Raw genomic sequence first — 19,038 nt, 5'->3', positions numbered from 1 at the left:
ACTCATTTATAGGGTTGAATTCGTTGTTCAGCGGAATTGATAAAACATTAAATCAACATTCAAAACTTTCGCACGGCGTTAATAAAATTATCCCAAAAATATTAACACTCAAACATACGTATTGTGCTTAGTAAATATTGAGTAGTATATTTACTTTCCTTTGACAGCCTCCAGATCAGGGACGTTAACCTCTAGTGTGATTAGAACTTTGGCATTAGGAACATATTGCTGACTTTAATAATTCTGTTAAAGATTATTATTAAATTATTTTTTGTGTCCATTAAATACACGTATATTACATCATTATGGAAAGGAATATCCTTGTTCATCTTTGTTGTTTGATATTCTTACATGCTATTTGTTATTCTATTATGATAGTTTGTACGCAAACATGTTTATTTAAGAATAATATTACAACATTTTATACAGAACAACATCTTTTATCTGAATTCGTATTATCAATTTTATTTGGATATGTTCATATCTATCTGTAAACTACTATTGCATGATAATCATTATTATTTTTTGTATTAAGACATTTATCCTTTAAGTACATTATCAGTTACCAAAACAAGTTTGCTTCTTTAAGAAGAAGCATGCGAGAGGTCTCACAGTTTCTAATGTTTATTTCATTACAAGAAATAAATTTCACCTTCACAAGTCATAAAATAAAACAATTAAAGATTATGACCAAAAAGTAAAATATGTTGTTAAAATTTAAATGTTGCCATAGTATTCTTAATTCGTACAAGAAAAGTGTCATACTAGTAAAAACTATTGTAAAAGAATAAGAATAAGCATGTTAGAATATCAAACAATACAACAGACGAACTGGCGGATATTTATTACCCCTCACTATTTTGTAATGTTAACTTCGCAAAGGCAAAGACGTGATTCATACTTACAATGCTAGTGGACCACATGTTTATGAAAGTATAATATCTGGTCACAAAGTTCGCGTTGTTTATTCTAACAAATAAACAATCATAAATATACAATAAGCTTTTTTCATTTAGAAATCAAAACACAAACTCATTTATATGATGCACTAGGTTATCATGCTATGTTCGTTGTAACGGTTATATCGTTCCGCAACAGTATTTCGTAAAATATACCTCTACCTAAAGAACGCAAAAAAAAAACAACAACTACAAAACGCCAGTATGGCGGTTAAACCTAATACAGGATAGCTTTTGTTTCATGTTAAACTTCAATGTTGATGAGGAAGTGGACTAGAGTTGTTCATTTAAACCAAAACCAAAGACTAGCCAGGAGTTTATATAATTCAACAATATTCTATTAATGGTACCTGTGCAAATATGTATGGCCAACTGGTTCAAATCCCGCCATGAACTACCCAGCTAGCTAACATCATGCCGATGATTCTACTACGGTCCTCATGAAAGGTCCTTGAACAAGCATCACATACGACAACATTACAGATTTTTCAGTCAAAGAATTTAAAGTTTTAGTAAGAATTTGCACGTATTTAGCATAATTCGTTGGAAATCACAAAACAAATCAAACTATTGAAACATTTTCTATTCTTTATTGTTATAATATTATCTAAATATAGATTACTTTGTATTAAAAGGAGGGTATTTAACAAATGTGGCGGCCGGTAGATCGTTAGTACTGTCATAGAGAGGGCACATCTTAAACTCGCACGGACTCATCTCCCAAGCGTACCTTACTGCTGCCACAACGTGTAAGCTTCCATGACATGCGGCCGTATTAATAGTGACTGTACTAAGGTCGTGGGCGACAATTGGAGCTGGTTTCCAGGCATTATAGCTGCATTTGTGGTGAATATTATTTCCACAACAGAGCTGAAATACATTTACATGATCAAAAATTCATTATTTTTTACGATTTACACAACTTGCATGTCCTTATAGACATAAACATGTATTTAAATAACATGCCATATGATCTGCATAGTTAAACAATATTTATCTATTAACTAGCTTATTTATGTCTTTTCATACACGAAATAGGGTGGCAGAATATGAAAACAAATGAGACTAGGTTTGATAGTATCCCATCAAAAGTGTTAATCAAAGACAATTATCTTGCAACACCAACTCAGTAATGATTTATAGAAACTGAGTCCGTGTCTCACCTCAAATCCGTCGGTTGCCCGGACTTCTATAGCACTGTTGCCATGGTCAAACTCAATCACCAGTTTATTAGTCATTTGTGTGATGCTGGTAGGTATTGGGCCCTGGAAGTCTAAGTTAGTCTCTTTGTAAGCCACGGCTCTTCCAGCCAGAGCTAGACGCTTGGCAACATCCTGTTTGTCTCTTGGATGTATGCTGAAATATTATTAATGGTAGAATATATGTTATTATACGGAAGTTAGCATGCATTACTTTGTAGAGAGTCGGGGACATTAAGTGTATGTGTTTATTATATTTTTTATTTCTGATGGTTTTATTTCTTGATAAGTTATGATAATGTACGTGAACATGGAATTGAGAATAGGAAATGAAAACTAATTCAAATCCTTGAATGATATTGAAATGTAAAATTAGGGGTTTTCACATACGTCCCACGAGTAGAATTATAATCCGGTAGGTCCATTGCGACCGCCATAAACACGTTAGGTAGACGCGGATTGGGAACATATCCGTATTTTGCAGTCTGAGACCACCGTATATCCGGAAATCCGGCGTGTAAGGTAATGTTGGAATTGGCAGCTAACTGAAATTGTACAATCTCATCAGTTACAATATAATATGTATCAATGGCAAAATACATTTTACGTTTATGATACGTTAAATACATTTTAACCAGCTATGACTCTAAATACCAACAAGAAATGTAAATATTTTGAAATAATTACATACGTTACATCGAAATTCTCTTTTTAAATTCAACTTGAAAATAAATTCTCTCTGTTAATCTACGAATTCAATTATTTTAAAGCATTTAATTGAAATACATTTTATATCCAGAATATAAAATATACGATAATATTCATCGGATATCCTTTTTTCTATACTATTTTGATGATGCTCACCTGGACAAATCCAAAAGGAAATTGTTTGTCTGTTTGAAGTTGGGAAGCTGTGTTGAACTTTGACCTCCAGTCGTCAATCATGGCGGGAAATTGACATGCATATGCTTCAGGAGCTCTTGAATTTGACTCACCTTAAACAGAATTCCCAAAATAGACATAACATACCAAATATACCACAGGCAGTCACCAGAAAATTGAATAAAGTCTTAAACCATCTATTGTAGTTAAAAAACACAAAAAAACCCCCAACATATGATACAAATCAAAGTGTAGTTCTAATGAATTCAATACCAAAATAACAAATATGTGCAGATTTATTATCAAGAGAAAAATTATGCCTTAGAAATGTTTTTATTTTCATTTCTGAAAAGCTTTTTATATTTGGTGTACTTCTATAGTTTCCAAAAAGTTACCTATTTGCCAATCATCTTAACTATCTTATTCCTCTGTTGCATTTTGACTATTAAATCAGTTTTAGGGATTTAGTATTGTATATGGAAGTTAAAATATTTCATTGTTTACATTTTGCAACATTTACGCCAAACGATTTTAAAATAAGCGCTACTTTTTCATGTAACACGCTTCTGCACTGATTATCTAAACGATATGATACCCAAGTTTGCACTTTCCAAAGAAGTAAAAAAAATCTTTACTGCCTATAAGTCAAGTTCGATCTATGTCTTGAGATATGACAATAGACTTACCTTGATACCATATGGCACCATATATGGTAGCTCTCAGCAGCGGGTAGATCATTGCGTTCCATAACACACTATGCTGACGAGGCCCTCTGACAAAATATTCCAATGAATGATAAAAATGCTTTATGTATGTTTGATATTGATATAAAATCTTACTTGTGTTAAAGGAAAAACTTACTCATTTTATTCTATATACAGTATATCTTGAATATCAAATGCAGAAAGTAAGAGTTATAACGAGTTATAAGTTTCAGTTTGTTCAGCAAAATAAATATTTAACGGAAATGATATTAGTTTCATTTTAAAGAGAGCGTCGATTAATGCACAATCTAAACATTTTCGACTACTTATGACACCTGATAAAACCGCTAATTACTATACTATATCTTATAGAAGTAAAATCTAATATTCGCAAAATCTAATATACCTATGACGTTATACATGTATATTTTTACCTTTTCATTCTGTGTGAACAAGTTGACAGGGCATCAAGAGATGACCAAGATTCTATTGGAGTTCCTCCCCATGCCGTTTGTACCAGACCTATCGGTCTATTAATATGTGGGGCCAACTCAATTGCAAACAACAGGCACACCGCAGAAAATGATCCGGTATATTTATCTGCAAATGCAAAATCGAGTCGTTATACATGATAATGTTGTCTCAATATGGATGTGTCACATTTTCTGACAAAATTCGAAACTCACAATTTCAAAACTGCACAAACGGAACTCGTCCTTCTCATTTGAGTATAAATAAAGATAAAGTACATTATCACCAATAGCTAATTATATGGAACTATAAACATATTACTCTAGCTCGGGAGACTTCAGGAAGTATTTCTTACGGATTTGTCGGAGAAAACCGAGTTGTAACGAATGGTTGTTATACTAATTTATTTTAGTTCGATGTGTTGGAAGCTATAAGCTTATTGAAACATTCCCGAATCCTTTCCTGATACCAACCAGTACTAAGATATCAGTGTAATTTTTCTTCCTCGTGAAAACAACGGCTTGCCCCTTACGGGGTTTGAATACAAGCTGCCAGCAAGCCTTCGATTACTAGTCCAACGCGTTAACCACAGGCCACGCTGCAACCCAATTGTTGTAACAATTGATACACAACAATAAGATTCACAGCCCTGATTAACTTAATTTAAATATTTTGCTGCATTTTTTAAGTTTTAAGTAAATTTTTAAGTGAAATCGCGTTATTTTTAAATCAGAACAGATTGTTATTTATTACACAAGGTCAACAAATACGGCCTTGAACATTTGATTACACTACTTCTGAATATTATTCGGATTTTAACCCTGACCATAGGTTTCAATTTTCATAACAAGGATATAGATTACAATCTATGACCCTATTTTAGCTTACCAAATTCATGAAAACATGATTACTTTTTATAAAAAAAAACAAAAACAAAACATTGTGGATAATTATTAAGGTTTCTTTTTTTACAAAAATGATTTATGTTATTAATATCTTTAAGTGGAAAAAAGACATAGATTATCATCTCAATCTTTCTTTCTATAACAGTGACATGATAAAATGTAGAACCATTTTACATTAACTTAACACAATAAAAGTCTGTAGTTCTTAAGAAACGTATTTGTTTCTAAAATATATGTACCTAGGTATAGGAATATATAATAAAAGAGTGACAGTTTCAACATAATTTTGCACGGACTCATCTCCCAGACGTATCTTACTGCTGCCGCAACGTGTAAGCTACCATAACATTTGGCTCATCATTTTCTGAAAGACGATTCTATACTAGCGACTGAACTAACTTCATTGGCTTCAGTTATAATTTGTTGTTGAGTAAAACGGGACGGAAAAAAGATATCAAATGTAAATATACTTTTATTCAGTTCATCCCTGTTTACTGTAAAAAACTTATAACACAGGCTAAACGTCATCATATTTGTTTAATCTATATACCGCCAATATTTCATAAACATTCGAAATTTAGCATGTGTCATTTTGTCAGTGTCCTTTTTTAAATAAAAAAGTTAAGAGGTATTTTATATTTAATATTGTCAGTCTTATTCTTAATTGTATAAAATGTTTCCATAGCATAACACATTTACATTAAATTGTACACTTATTTACAATTCGATTATTCTTAATTTAATAATATTAAATTGCAACTTTTCACTGGTGCCTAAAAGGTCTCCCAACACAGTCGGAAAATGAACATTAGGCAGGCTTGGTTTGAATTGAGTCTGTTAAGGATCAACAGAGGTAAATGCAAGTCACCACCACGCACCCTCGCACCGACCTAAGCCTGAAAATCATGTTGAATTTAAAATTAAGAAACAACTGAAGATGTGTTAAAAAAAGGCGGTGATCATTGAACATGAGTTTGACACTTCTGTTAAACACAAGAATCAGTCCTCGGGTAAAATCTACCTGCAATAGTTTTACGCCATGGTAATGCAATCACTGGCTCCTCCATAGTAGTATTAGATGACCTCAGATTGACCTTCATTATCCGAATGTTGTTAAAATGAGATGTGTGCTCCAACTCAACGCTATAGTTGAATACCTGTATTGTGGTAATTAATGACAAATCAGTTGTTTGTATTAGTATAAGGCTGTACAAGGTTATATTTATGAATTCTTGGGATCAATGATAACCAAGCAAGAATGAAAATTGCAGTCATGGTCCATGAATTGTCAAGGTAAATTCAACACAGCTTGGCTCATGCCATCAAACAATGTTTTACATGTATATCAATATACTAAATGTTTGCGAGTGAATAAAAAAGATCGTTATGATCAGAAAAAGCAATCATTCAAAAAGTAAGTTCACTTTGAAAGTAAGATATTGTCTTTCAAAAACATTATGCTAGGTGAAATAAGAAAAAAAAGAACTGAACAGAAAATCATATAAATCTTTTTTCACGATATTCTACGAAAAAGTGATCATCGGTTGATAGCCGTATTAAAATTGATACAATAACAATCGTTAATAAACATGAACTTTTATATAATACATACATCTTTCAAACTGAACGCCATATTGCTTTGACCAGAACAGATCCAGACATCTCCGAACAAAACATCAAATAGAGCTGCATGTCCATCTTGTGATGTGATACTTATTGTTACTGGACCTCCAGCTTTATGAGCAGGTAACAATGCCGACCATATCCCACCTGCATGACCGTCCATTCGCTTGTTTACGACTGCTGAACCTGCTGCAGTCCCGTTTAATTTTATGTTAACTGTGTCGCCAATGGTTGTAGCATATCCCCAAAGCTGCGCCTTTGCTGGTTCCATTTGAAGCACCATGTGACTGTGAAAGTAATGCGAAAAACGAAGGGTACCAGCTCCATCTAGAATTGAAATACATTTTCGTAAACAACTGCAACAGATAAACGTTGTATTGTTTAAAAAAAGGATAATTCAAATAATAAACGACTAAACTTACACACATTTTGACTTTCATACAGCACCAGAAATACAAAAATATGCAGAAACATGGTGGAAGCCTATAGTAAACAGAACAGCAGTCTGTCTGTAGATAAGATATGAACGCCGGATTTGGAGAAGTCCTACTTTAACCAGTCACAAGGCCGTCATCTCAACAAATGACAAATAGCAAACTATTTGTGAACTGTGAAATTTGGACATTTCTATTTGTAATCCGAAATGTGATAAGATAGACATATATGCCGATACTTCTATTTTTGTTTCTTGGCTGTTGAATATTGGGGACATATGACGATCTTTCAGAATTAATGAGATGAAATATACGTATGGTCCAAACATCAAGGTGTTACTTTCTGCAATGTTGGCACTTGGAATCGACATATTGATTCTATCAAAGCATAAGCATGGCAACGAATCAACGTTATGAGAAAATTAAAATATATTCTTGATCGAAAATCTTTATAAATCATCTATATATTTTACGTCGATAAGGACTCTTTTTGAATACTCGGATGTCATATGGGTTAACATAACATCACATCAGGAATATGAAATCGAGAAAATACAGCTTAAATCTTTAATAGACTTGTTTCTATTTCAAAATTGTAAAATTGTTCATAATCTGAACTTGAACCGTTTAAAATCAAGAAAAAAACTAATCAACTTTATTATAAGATGAAAACAACATAACTTCGTCGTAACTATCAACCCACTGTTAATGTTGTCGATATTACTATATACCAGTATAATCTGCGCAATTATGTCAACTATACAATTATACATTTCGGCACACAGTTTTATTTAAATTGCTTTCGTCCACTTATTGTTTCTGAATTGAATCAACTCCTAAATGATTACAGAATCTCTTCATCCTTAAGTATTTTAAAGTAAGTTTTAAATTCAAATACACAACAGATCCTTTGTGCAAGTATATATACTATAATCACTATAGCATATTGTCGCAAGGAAACTCATCACTGTATTTCTCATATATAAATCAGTTTAAATTGGCTAATATAATATTTAGGCAAATAAGAGATTTAATTTATGTAAGTCTCTTAACCCTTTTCTTCATATAGAAGTGTTTTGACGGTTTTCGGCCCTACCCCTTTTTCAGGCCTTGACCATTTCCCTGATATAGACGTGTTTTAACGGCTTTTTGTCCCCCCCTTTTGAGGCCTCAAACAGTGAAAAAATGCCCTATTTAGGCCCCAAACACTGTTTGTCGTTTGAGAAATGTTGTAAAAAAAATGACCACTTTTTCGGCGTCGCCCCCATCCAATTGTTACATCAGGGGGTTGCCAGAAGGTAACTAGTAACCGACACTGAAAAGCCTTTTAATCTATCTTAATTCATTGAAAAGTTGCAGCACTTTGAAATCAGTTTTGATGGAAAAAAACAATGCAAAATAGTGTTTTAGGCAATTTTGAGACGTCCCCCGTTGCCATGGTAACAGGAAATTTACGATTGAGCATGCTGTTACAGAGGCTATGGTCTAGTCAATATTTGTGCCAAGTTTCATCAGTATTGAAGCATGTTTCATAGTTTCATAGCAGTTTGAACTTGTTACAGGAGGTTTTTCAATGAAAACGGCCATTTTCGCAATATGCTCATGAGTTAAAATGTTAATTAAAAAATAAAAAATGTCAAGAAACAACAATTTTTCACCAAAATTATGCGTAAGAGCATGTGTTTACATGGAAAAACTAGCTTTTGGATAATTACAAGGTTTTTCATCATTTTGTGTTAATTGAAAAAATAAAAAATGTCAAAAAACAATAATTTTTCACCAAAATTAGGTGTAAGGGCACGTGTTAACATGGAAAAACTAGTTTTGGGTTATTTTAAAGTTTTTCATCATTTTTTGTTAACCTTTTCCCTGATATTGACGCGTTTTGACGGCTTTTTGTATCCCCCCTTTTGAGGCCTCAAACAGTGAAAATGCCCTATTTAGGCCCCAAACACTGTTTTTCGTTTAAGAAATGTTGTTAGAAAAGTGACCACTTTTTCGGCGCCGCCCCCATCTAAATGTTATATCAGGGGGTTGCCAGAAGGGGGATGTGCCCCCTTCTGTTTGGGGGGTTTGAAGGGGCGGTAGTCCCCCTCATCGCCAAGAAAATTTTGGACATGTGACAGGCTAAGAATGACCTCATGTCGATTTTAGGGTAACTAGTAACCGACACTGAAAATCCTTTGACTCTATCTCAATTCATTGGGAAGTTGCAGAATTTTGAAATCAGTTTTGATGGAAAAAAGAATGCAAAATAGTGATTTTTGGCAATTTTGAAACGCCACCCCGTTGCCATGGTAACAGGAAATTTACGATTGAGCATGCTGTGACAGAGGCTGTGGTCTTGTCAACATTTGTGCAAAGTTTCATCTCTATTGAAGCATTATCCATAGTGTCATAGCAGTTTGAACTTGTTACAGGAGGCTTTTCAATGAAAATGGCCATTTTTAGCAATATGCACATGAGGTAAAAGGATAATCAGTGAAAAATTACCATATTTAGGCCCCAAACACTGTTTTTCGTTTGGGAAATGTTGCTCAAAAAGTGATCATTTTTTCGGCGCCGCCCCCTATCAAAAAAGTTCGCTCGCTAAGAAAATTTTGGACTTGTGAAAGGCTAAATATGACCCCAGGTCGATCGTAAGGTAATGTGTAACCAATGCTGAAAAGCCTTTGACTGTACCTCAATCCATTGAGAAGTTGCAGCACTTTGAAATCAATTTTTGTGCCAAGTTTGATAAGTATTGAAGCATTTTTCATAGTTTCATAGCAGTTTGAAATTGTAACAGAAGGCTTTTCAATGAAAACGGCCACTTTTTACAATATGCTCATGAGGGAAAGGGTTAAATAGGTCCTACACTTTCCATTTTGTGACAGTAATACTTTTCCCTTACTCCACTTTCTATGTCTCCATTCTGATCTATTCCTGCCTTTCTGTAAAATCTCTCTTTTCCCATTGCAAGAAATTATTTAAATGTGATATATGCATTGTATCTTACACATTTGACATGCTCAGCTCCTTATTATGATCCTTTTTTCTAGTAACTTCTTACTAAGTAGCTATCGATTATCTTCGTGTAATATATGTAAAGAATTAAATGCAGGTGCAAAGAACTGTAAGTACAAAAGATGTGTTTTTACTTAATAAATTGTTGAAATGTTTTTACAGGAGAGCTTTCATCTCAATGTAATTTACGTATTGAAATTTTGTTTGAAAATATGGAGGGAGAAATAAATATTACTTAAACCAAATACATATGTATGTTTTATTGGTTGAGATGGACATTAGATACAATTTACATGTAACACATTTTGTTATTAAATTCCCTGTCAAAAAAAACTGTGAATCCCAAATATTTGTTTTTATTAATTGTTAAATCAAATCAACTGCTAATTTGTTACTTTAAACATCTTCCTGTTTTCTTATGAAAGTTAATGTAGTATCACTGCTGATCGCTGTAACTTGAATAAATCTATAACTATATAAGAAGTGAATGTATCTTTATTAAAATGTATCTTTAATTCTTACATTCGGACCAAGCGACAAAATATTAAATAAAATCCAGCTCAAATTTGCATGAATATTTTATTTACAATTACCATTACAATCTTCTATCTTTTTCTTTTTTTTTTCTTTTTTTTTTTTGGGGGGGGGGGGGGGTAGGGGGTTATGTATTTGTCGAGCAAGCGTTTGACATTTATGAAAAAATCTTGCAACGCTGTACGTTCGTTTTCACTTCCTGCTTCACGCTACTTTTATCTTTTAGTAACGAGTTTCAATCGACATCGACTTTCAGTTACAACCAGAGATGGACATTTCCATCAGTAGAAAATGTTATTGTTCAGGGAAAAGTCTCTATAATGCTAATATCCGACTTGAAAAAAAATGGTGTTAAGTGTTTTAATCTATAGATCGTGATGATGATATTTATAGCGGGATTATGTTCTATAGTGAGTGAAGATGATCCATAATGTGATAATACTCTTTCGAGTGTGATGATGATCTATAGAGTGTGGTGATGATCTATAGAATCAATGGAGCGTGGTGCTGGTTTTTACAGTGTGGTGAAGTGTGATGAAAATCTGTAGAGTGTGAGTGTGATGGTGATCTAAAGAGTTGGATGGTGATCTATACAGTCTGATGATCCATTCTTACTTTACACAAGTAGCAAATTCCCCCGCAGAAGTTGCAAATGATCATGACCCGAAAACATTCCAGAAATTTAAAGACCTATTCATAAATAATAATATAAATTCGCTTGTATTTAGCGGAATGCATTTAAAGACACAAAACGAATAAATATTATAATATTTTTTGGTTTATTGTTATAACATGATATAAATATAATTATTGTGAGTTAAAAGGAGCGTATTTGACAAATGTTGCGGCCGGTAAATCGTTAGTACTGTCATAGAGAGGGCACATCTTAAACTCGCATGGACTCATCTCCCAGGCGTATCTCACTGCTGCCACAACGTGTAAGCTACCATGACATGCGGCCGTATTTATAGTGACTGTACTAAGGTCGTGGGCGACAATTGGAGCTGGTTTCCAGGCATTATAACTGCAATTGTGGTGAATATTATTTCCGCAACAGAGCTGAAATACATTTACATAATATTCATTTATTTCTCACGATTTACACAACTTGCATGTTCTTATAGAATAAGTATTTAAATAACATGCAATATGATCTGCAAGGTTAAACGATATTTATTGATTGATTAGCTTATTTCTATATGTATCGTTTGTATGTCTTTTCATAAACGAAAAACGGTGGCAGAATAATAAAACAAATGGGACTAGGTTTAATATAATTCTTTCAAAAGAGGTAATCAAAGAAAATTATCTTGCAACCTCAGCTCAGTTATGACTTTTATAGAAACTGATGTTGGCTTTCACCTCAAATCCGTCGGTTGCCCGGACTTCTATAGCACTGTTGCCATGGTCAAACTCAATCACCAGTTTATTAGTCATTTGTGTAATGCTAGTAGGTATAGGACCCTGGAAGTCTAAGTTAGTCTCTTTGTAAGCCACGGCTCTTCCAGCCAGAGCTAGACGCTTGGCAACATCCTGTTTGTCTCTTGGATGTATGCTGAAATATTATTAATGGTAGAATATAATTATGTTATAACACGAAATTTAGCATTCATTACATGGTAGAAAGACTGGGTCATTAAGTCCATGTGTTTATTATGTTTTCATATTGAGAATTGGTTGTAGGATCCTTGAATGAGATTGAAATATAAAAACAGAAAAATGTAGGATGAAATAGGACAAATACAACGTTTTTAACGTACGTCCCACGAGTAGAATTGTAATCCGGTAGGTCCATTGCGACCGCCATAAACACGTTCGGGAGACGCGGATTTGGTACATATCCGTATTTTGCAGTCTGAGACCACCGTATATCCGGGAATCCGGCGTGTAAGGTAATGTTGGAATTGGCAGCTAACTAAATTGTAGTGGTAAAATCTCAACAGTTACAATATAATATATATCAATGGAATAATTCATTTTCAGCTTACGATACTTAAGTACAGTCCGGACTCTAAATACCAACAAGAAATGTTAATATTTTGAAATTCCTTATATACTTTTTCTTTTATTTTCAACATATTCTCTTTACCGAAGTTTAAAAAAAAATAAAGGTATGTCTTATAATTATGGGAAATTGTTTTTATTGTTTATATCATACAGGATAATACATATACCAATCATCCGTTAATCTGAAAAGAAAATTTATATCCAGAAAATATATAATATTTTTCGTATAATCCTTTACTAGACTATTCTGATTTTGATGATGCTCACCTGAACAAATCCAAAAGGAAATTGTTTGTCTGTTTGAAGTTGGGAAGCTGCGTTGAACTTTGACCTCCAGTCGTCAATCATGGCGGGAAATTGACATGCATATGCTTCAGGAGCTCTGGAGTTTGCCTCACCTGAGGTGGATGAAAATTCAATTCCAAACAGATTTCCCAAAATTGAAATAACATACCGGATATACCACAGGCATCAGAAAAGTGAATAAAGTCTTAAATGGACTACTGTAGTTTAAAAAATCATATGGTACAAACCAAATTGTAGTACCAATCAAATCAAATGTGTGTCATTCATCATTTAAGTTAAATCCGTTATAAGAGCTGACAATGCAACTGAAAGAAATATGACAAAAGACTTACCTTGATACCATATAGCGCCATATATGGTAGCCCTTAACAGCGGGTAGACCATTGCGTTCCATAAAACACTATGCTGATGAGGCCCTCTAGTAAAATGTTTCAATATACTATAAAACTGGTTTATGTATATTTGATTTTAATATAAAATCCTACGTGGAAGGAAAAATTACTCATTTTACATAGCTTAAATATCAAACGCAAAAGCAAAATTCATAAAATTGGTCATTCAGTAAAATAAATATCGAACGGAAATGACATTAGTTTCATTGTAAAGAGAGAGTTTATTATTAAAACACGATTTAAACATCTTTATCTGCTTATGACAACTTGTACATTGCTACTGATAAAACCGCTAATAACTGTACTATATCTTACAGAGTAAAATCTAATATTCGCGACAACTGATATACCTATGACGTTATACATGTATATTTTTACCTTTTCATTCTATGTGAACAAGTTGACAGGGCACCAGGAGATGACCAAGATTCTATTGGAGTTCCTCCCCATGCCGTTTGTACCAGACCAATCGGTCTATTAATATGTGGGGCCAACTCAACGGCGTACAACAGGCACACCGCAGAAAATAATCCGGTATATTTATCTGCAAATGCAAAACCGAGTCGTAATACATGATAATGTTGTCTCAATATAAAGATGAAGTAGATAATCACAGAAAACTTATTGTATGAAACTATAAAGATATTATTCTAGCTCGGGAGACTTCAGGAAGTATGTCTTACGGATTTGTCGGAGAAAGCCGAGTTGTAACGATAAGTTTTTATACTAATTAACTGTAGTTCGATTGTGATGGAAGCTATAGAGTTATTTAAACACTCTCGAATCCGTTCCTGGAACCAACCAGTACTAAGATATAAGTGTAAATTTTCTTCCTCATGAAAACAACGTCTTGCCCCTTACGAGGTTTGAATACAAGCTGCCTGCAAGTCTTAGATTACTAGTTCAACGAGTTAACCACTAGGCCACGCCGCCACCCAATTGTTGTAACGATTTATACTCAACAAGAAGATTCACGGCCCTGATTAACTTAATTCAAATATTTTGCTTCATTTTTAAGTCAATAAAATCGCGTTATTTCTAAATTAGAACAGATTGTTATTTATTATTCAAGGTCAATAACAAATACGGTCTTAAACATTTCTTTAAACTATTTCTGAAGTTAGTTCGGATTTTTAACCCTGACCATATGTTTCAATTTTCATAACAGGGGTATAGATTACAATCTATGTCCCTATTTAAGCGTGCCATATTCATGAATACACGATTATTTTTTATGAAAAAAACAAAAACAAAGCAAAAACAAACAAACAAAAAAACATTTCGTGTGTACTAATATATTTTAGTGAAAAAATACATAGATTATCATCTCAATTTCTCTTTCTATAACAGTAACTTGATCAAATGTAGAACCATGTAACGTTAACTTAACATAATCAAAGTCTGTAGTTCTTAAGAAACGTATTTGTTACTAAAATACCTGAACCTAGGTATGGGAATATAGAATACAAGAGTGACAGTTTCAACATAATTTTGCATGTGTTTTGGCTCATCATTTTCTGAAACTAGCGACTGAACTAACTTCATTGTCTTCAGTTACAATTTGTTGTTGAGTTAAACGAGACGGAAAAAAGATGTCCAATGTAAATCTAATTTTATTCAGTTCATCCCTGACTGCTAAAAACTAATAACACAGGCTAAAGGTTATCATATTTGTTTAAACTATATATCGACAATATTTCATATACATTCGAAATTTAGCATGTGTCATTTTGTCAGTGTCTTTATTTAAATAAAAAAAGTTAAGAGGTATTTTATATTTAATATTGTCTGTCTTATTCTTAATTGTATAAAATGATTTCATAGCTAAACACATTAACATTTAATTGTACACATGCATACAATTTGCATTATACTTAATTCTCAATAATATTAAATTGCATTTTTTCACTGGAACCTAAAAAGTCTGCCAATGTCGGATAAAATGAACATTTCGCAGGCTCTTTTTGAATTGAGTCTGTTCATGAACGACAGAGGTAAACGCAAGTCATCACCCACGCACCCACTCACCGAGTTAAGCATGAAAATGATATTTCTTTAGAATTAAGAAATATCCGAATATGTGTAAAAAAAGGCGGTGATCATCAAACATATGTGTGACATTTCCGAGTCAGTCAATGAAAAAATGTTATATTAGGTAAAATTTACCTGCAATAGGTTTACGCCATGGTAATGCAATCACTGGCTCCTCCATAGTGGTATTGGATGACCTTAGATTGACCTTCATTATCCGGATGTTGTTAAAATGAGATGTGTGCTCCAACTCAACGCTATGGTTGAATACCTGTATTGTGGTAATTAATGACAAATCAGCTGTTTGTATTAGTCTAAGGTTATACATACAATGTTATATTTATAAATTCTTGGGATCAATGATAACCAAGCAAGTATGAAAATTGCAATCATAATCCATGAATTGTAAAGGTAAATTCAACACAGTTTTGCTTATGCCATCAAACAATGTTTCAAATGTATATCAATAGTAAACGTTTGCAAGTGAATAAAAAACCTCATTACGATCAGAAAAAGCAATCATTCAAAAAGTAAGTTCACTTTGAAAGTTAGATATTGTCTTTTAAAAACATTATTCTAGGTGAAATAAGAAAAAAAAGAACTGAACAGAAAATCATATAAATCTTTTTATCGATATTCTACGAAAAAGTGATCATCAGTTGATAGCCGTATTAAAATTGATACAATTACAATGAACTTTTATATAATACATACATCTTTCAAACTGAACGCCATATTGCTTTGACCAGAACAGATCCAGACATCTCCGAACAAAACATCAAATAGAGCCGCATGCCCATCTTGTGATGTGATACTTATTGTTACTGGACCTCCAGCTTTATGAGCAGGTAACAATGCCGACCATACCCCACCTGCATGACCGTCCGTTCGCTTGTTTACGACTGCTGAACCTGCTGCGGTCCCATTTAATTTTATGTTAACTGTGTCGCCAATGGTTGTAGCATATCCCCAAAGCTGTGCCTTTGCTGGTTCCATTTGAAGCACCATGTGACTGTGAAAGTAATGCGAAAAACGAAGAGTACCAGCTCCATCTAGAATTGAAATATATTTTCATAAATAACTGCAACAGATAAACGTTGTATTGTTTGAAAATAAAGGATAATTCAAATGTTAAAATACTTAACTTACATACATTTTGACTTTCGAACAGCACAAAAAATACAAAGATCTGCAGAAACATGGTGGAAGCCTATAGAGAACAGAACAGCAGTCTGACTGTAGATAAGATATGAACGCCGGATTTGGAGAAGTCCTACTTTAACCAGTCACAAGGCCGTCATATCAACAACTGACAAATAGCAAAGTACATGTGAACTCTGAAATTTGAACATTTCTATTAATTTTGTAATTCGAAAATGTGATAAGATAAACATAATTATATTCCGATACTTCTATTTTTGTTTCTTGACTGTTTAATTTTGGGAACATTTTACAATCTGTCAGAACTGATGAGATTAGATATACGTTTGATCCTCTCCTTTTTCTTGTATAACAATGATATTGTTTGTGATTCCACTATTAGACTATTTACCGATGATACAAGCCTTGATATAATTGTTGAGATGCGAATATTTTATTAGATGATCTGCAATACATTGACTGGATTGTTACTTCCAACCCAAACAAAATTGAATCATTATTATTTCTCGTAAAGTTTCACCCTCTCTTGCAATGAACGGTCTTGTATATCAGAGGCAACACGAAACAAACATCAGTTGTTACTTTCTCCAATCAACATATTGATACTACCAAAGCAAAAGCATGGGAACGAATCAACGTTTTGAGAAAATTAAAATCTATTCTTGGTCGAAAATCTTTATAAATCATCTATATATATATATATATATATATATATATATATATATATATATATATATATATATATATATATATATATATATATATATATTATGTTTATAAGGCCACTTTTTGAATACTCAGATGTCATATGGGTTAACATAACATCACAAAAGGAATATGAAATCGAGAAAATACAGCTTAAATCTTGCAGAATTATCACTGGGGTCAATAGACTTGTTTCTGTTTCAAACTTGTACACATAATCTGAACTTAGACCGTTTAAAATCAAGAGAAGAAATCATAGATCAACTTTATTATGAGATGAAAACAACATAACTCCGTCGTATCTATCAAACTTAGTCCCTGTTTATGTTGGCGACATTTACTATATACCAGTATAATCTGCGCAACTATGTCAAGTCTACAATTATACATTGTCGCACCAAGCTTAATATAGATTGTTTTCTTCCACTTACTTTTTTCTGAATGGAATCAGCTCCCAAATGATTACAGAAACTCTTCATCCTTGAGTATTTTAAACAGTAAGTTTTAAATTCAAATCCACAATAGATCACGAGATACTATTATATTTGTTCGAGAACTGACCAAAAATCTCACACAAAACTAACGACCTACATACAAACGGAGCATTTATTTTCAAAAATGTTATAGACAGTCATATCTGCGAATGTGGAGAAAATGAAGACACGTGTCATTTCTTTTTCAGGTATCCACGCTTTAATGCACAAAGTGCTGAACTGCTTGACAATACTTGACAATACTACAACTGACAACCTATCTATACTTCTATTCGGCGATGCTAACCTTTCATATAAGGCAAACACATCTATCTTCTTACATGATCAGAAGTACACTCACAATACAAAAAATCATTTAAATAATGTCCATTACCCACCTATTTTCTTTTCTATTATTATTACTACTATTATTTAACTTAGTACTAAAGATGATGGTAACTGTCACGTCTGAAACCTGAGCTTATCGTGAAGTCGGAGGTACTGCTGGCTCCCGACCACCACGTAAGGGTCGAGGATCAGGAGTACACCTGGCAGAAGAGAACGACATTACTTGAACTTCTGATTCCCATCTTATTTAATTTTTTGTGCGTTTGAATCGTGGAAGCGTTTGGTATTTCTGAAAAATGATATTGCAATACCGTGCGGTTTCACTTCTTGCTACCGTGAAAGTTCGGAAATTCATTTTATCTTTTTGTAGAGTAACGAGCTTTAATCGACATCGGCTATCAGATGAACATTTACATCAGTAGAAAAAGTTATTGTTCAGAAAAAGTCTCTATTATATCATACTTCCCTAAAGACTCTGACGATAATTTAAAGACTTTGATGATGATTTTTAGAGGGCGGTGATGATCTCTGGCGTAATAATGATGATTTATAGTCTGTGATGATGATCTATACAGCATGATGATTAGCTACAGAATGTGATGATGGACCATCGAGTGTGATGATGAGCTATCGAATGTGATGATGAGCTAAAGAATGTGATGATGAGCTATAAAATGTGATGATGAGCTAAAAAATGTGATGATGAGCTATAGAATGTGATGATGAGCTATCGAATGTGATGACGAAACATAGTATGTGATGATGAGCTATAGAATTTGATGATGAGCTATAGAATGTGATGATGAGCTAAATAATGTGATGATGAGCTATCGAATGTGATGATGAGCTATAGAATGTGATGATGAGCTATCGAATGTGATGACGAAACATAGTATGT

At 33.2% G+C, this 19,038-nt stretch overlaps 2 protein-coding genes across 2 annotated transcripts; both read right to left on the bottom strand.

The window, feature by feature from the left end:
• Window positions 1-1,533: 1,533 nt before the first annotated feature.
• LOC132730867 (sialate O-acetylesterase-like) lies at window positions 1,534-7,325 on the bottom strand. The gene is made up of 9 exons (XM_060716944.1): window positions 7,166-7,325; window positions 6,733-7,070; window positions 6,142-6,277; window positions 4,179-4,344; window positions 3,727-3,812; window positions 3,023-3,153; window positions 2,549-2,703; window positions 2,123-2,315; window positions 1,534-1,829 (listed from the first exon to the last, which is right to left on the bottom strand). Exons 1-9 carry the CDS (start codon window positions 7,215-7,217, stop codon window positions 1,578-1,580), a joined length of 1,509 nt encoding a protein of 502 aa, XP_060572927.1. The 5' UTR covers window positions 7,218-7,325; the 3' UTR covers window positions 1,534-1,577.
• Window positions 7,326-11,477: 4,152 nt separating this feature from the next.
• On the bottom strand, window positions 11,478-16,761 carry LOC132730857 (sialate O-acetylesterase-like). The gene is made up of 9 exons (XM_060716933.1): window positions 16,603-16,761; window positions 16,168-16,505; window positions 15,589-15,724; window positions 13,801-13,966; window positions 13,363-13,448; window positions 12,992-13,122; window positions 12,478-12,632; window positions 12,080-12,272; window positions 11,478-11,776 (listed from the first exon to the last, which is right to left on the bottom strand). Exons 1-9 carry the CDS (start codon window positions 16,652-16,654, stop codon window positions 11,525-11,527), a joined length of 1,509 nt encoding a protein of 502 aa, XP_060572916.1. The 5' UTR covers window positions 16,655-16,761; the 3' UTR covers window positions 11,478-11,524.
• Window positions 16,762-19,038: the final 2,277 nt, after the last annotated feature.

Source organism: Ruditapes philippinarum, unplaced genomic scaffold (assembly GCF_026571515.1).
Source record: "Ruditapes philippinarum isolate M1 unplaced genomic scaffold, ASM2657151v2 ctg275_1_1_1_1, whole genome shotgun sequence".
NCBI classification, from domain to species: Eukaryota; Metazoa; Mollusca; class Bivalvia; order Venerida; family Veneridae; genus Ruditapes; species Ruditapes philippinarum.
Note: the sequence above shows the minus strand (reverse complement) of the source record. Positions and strands in the feature narration are given on the sequence as shown.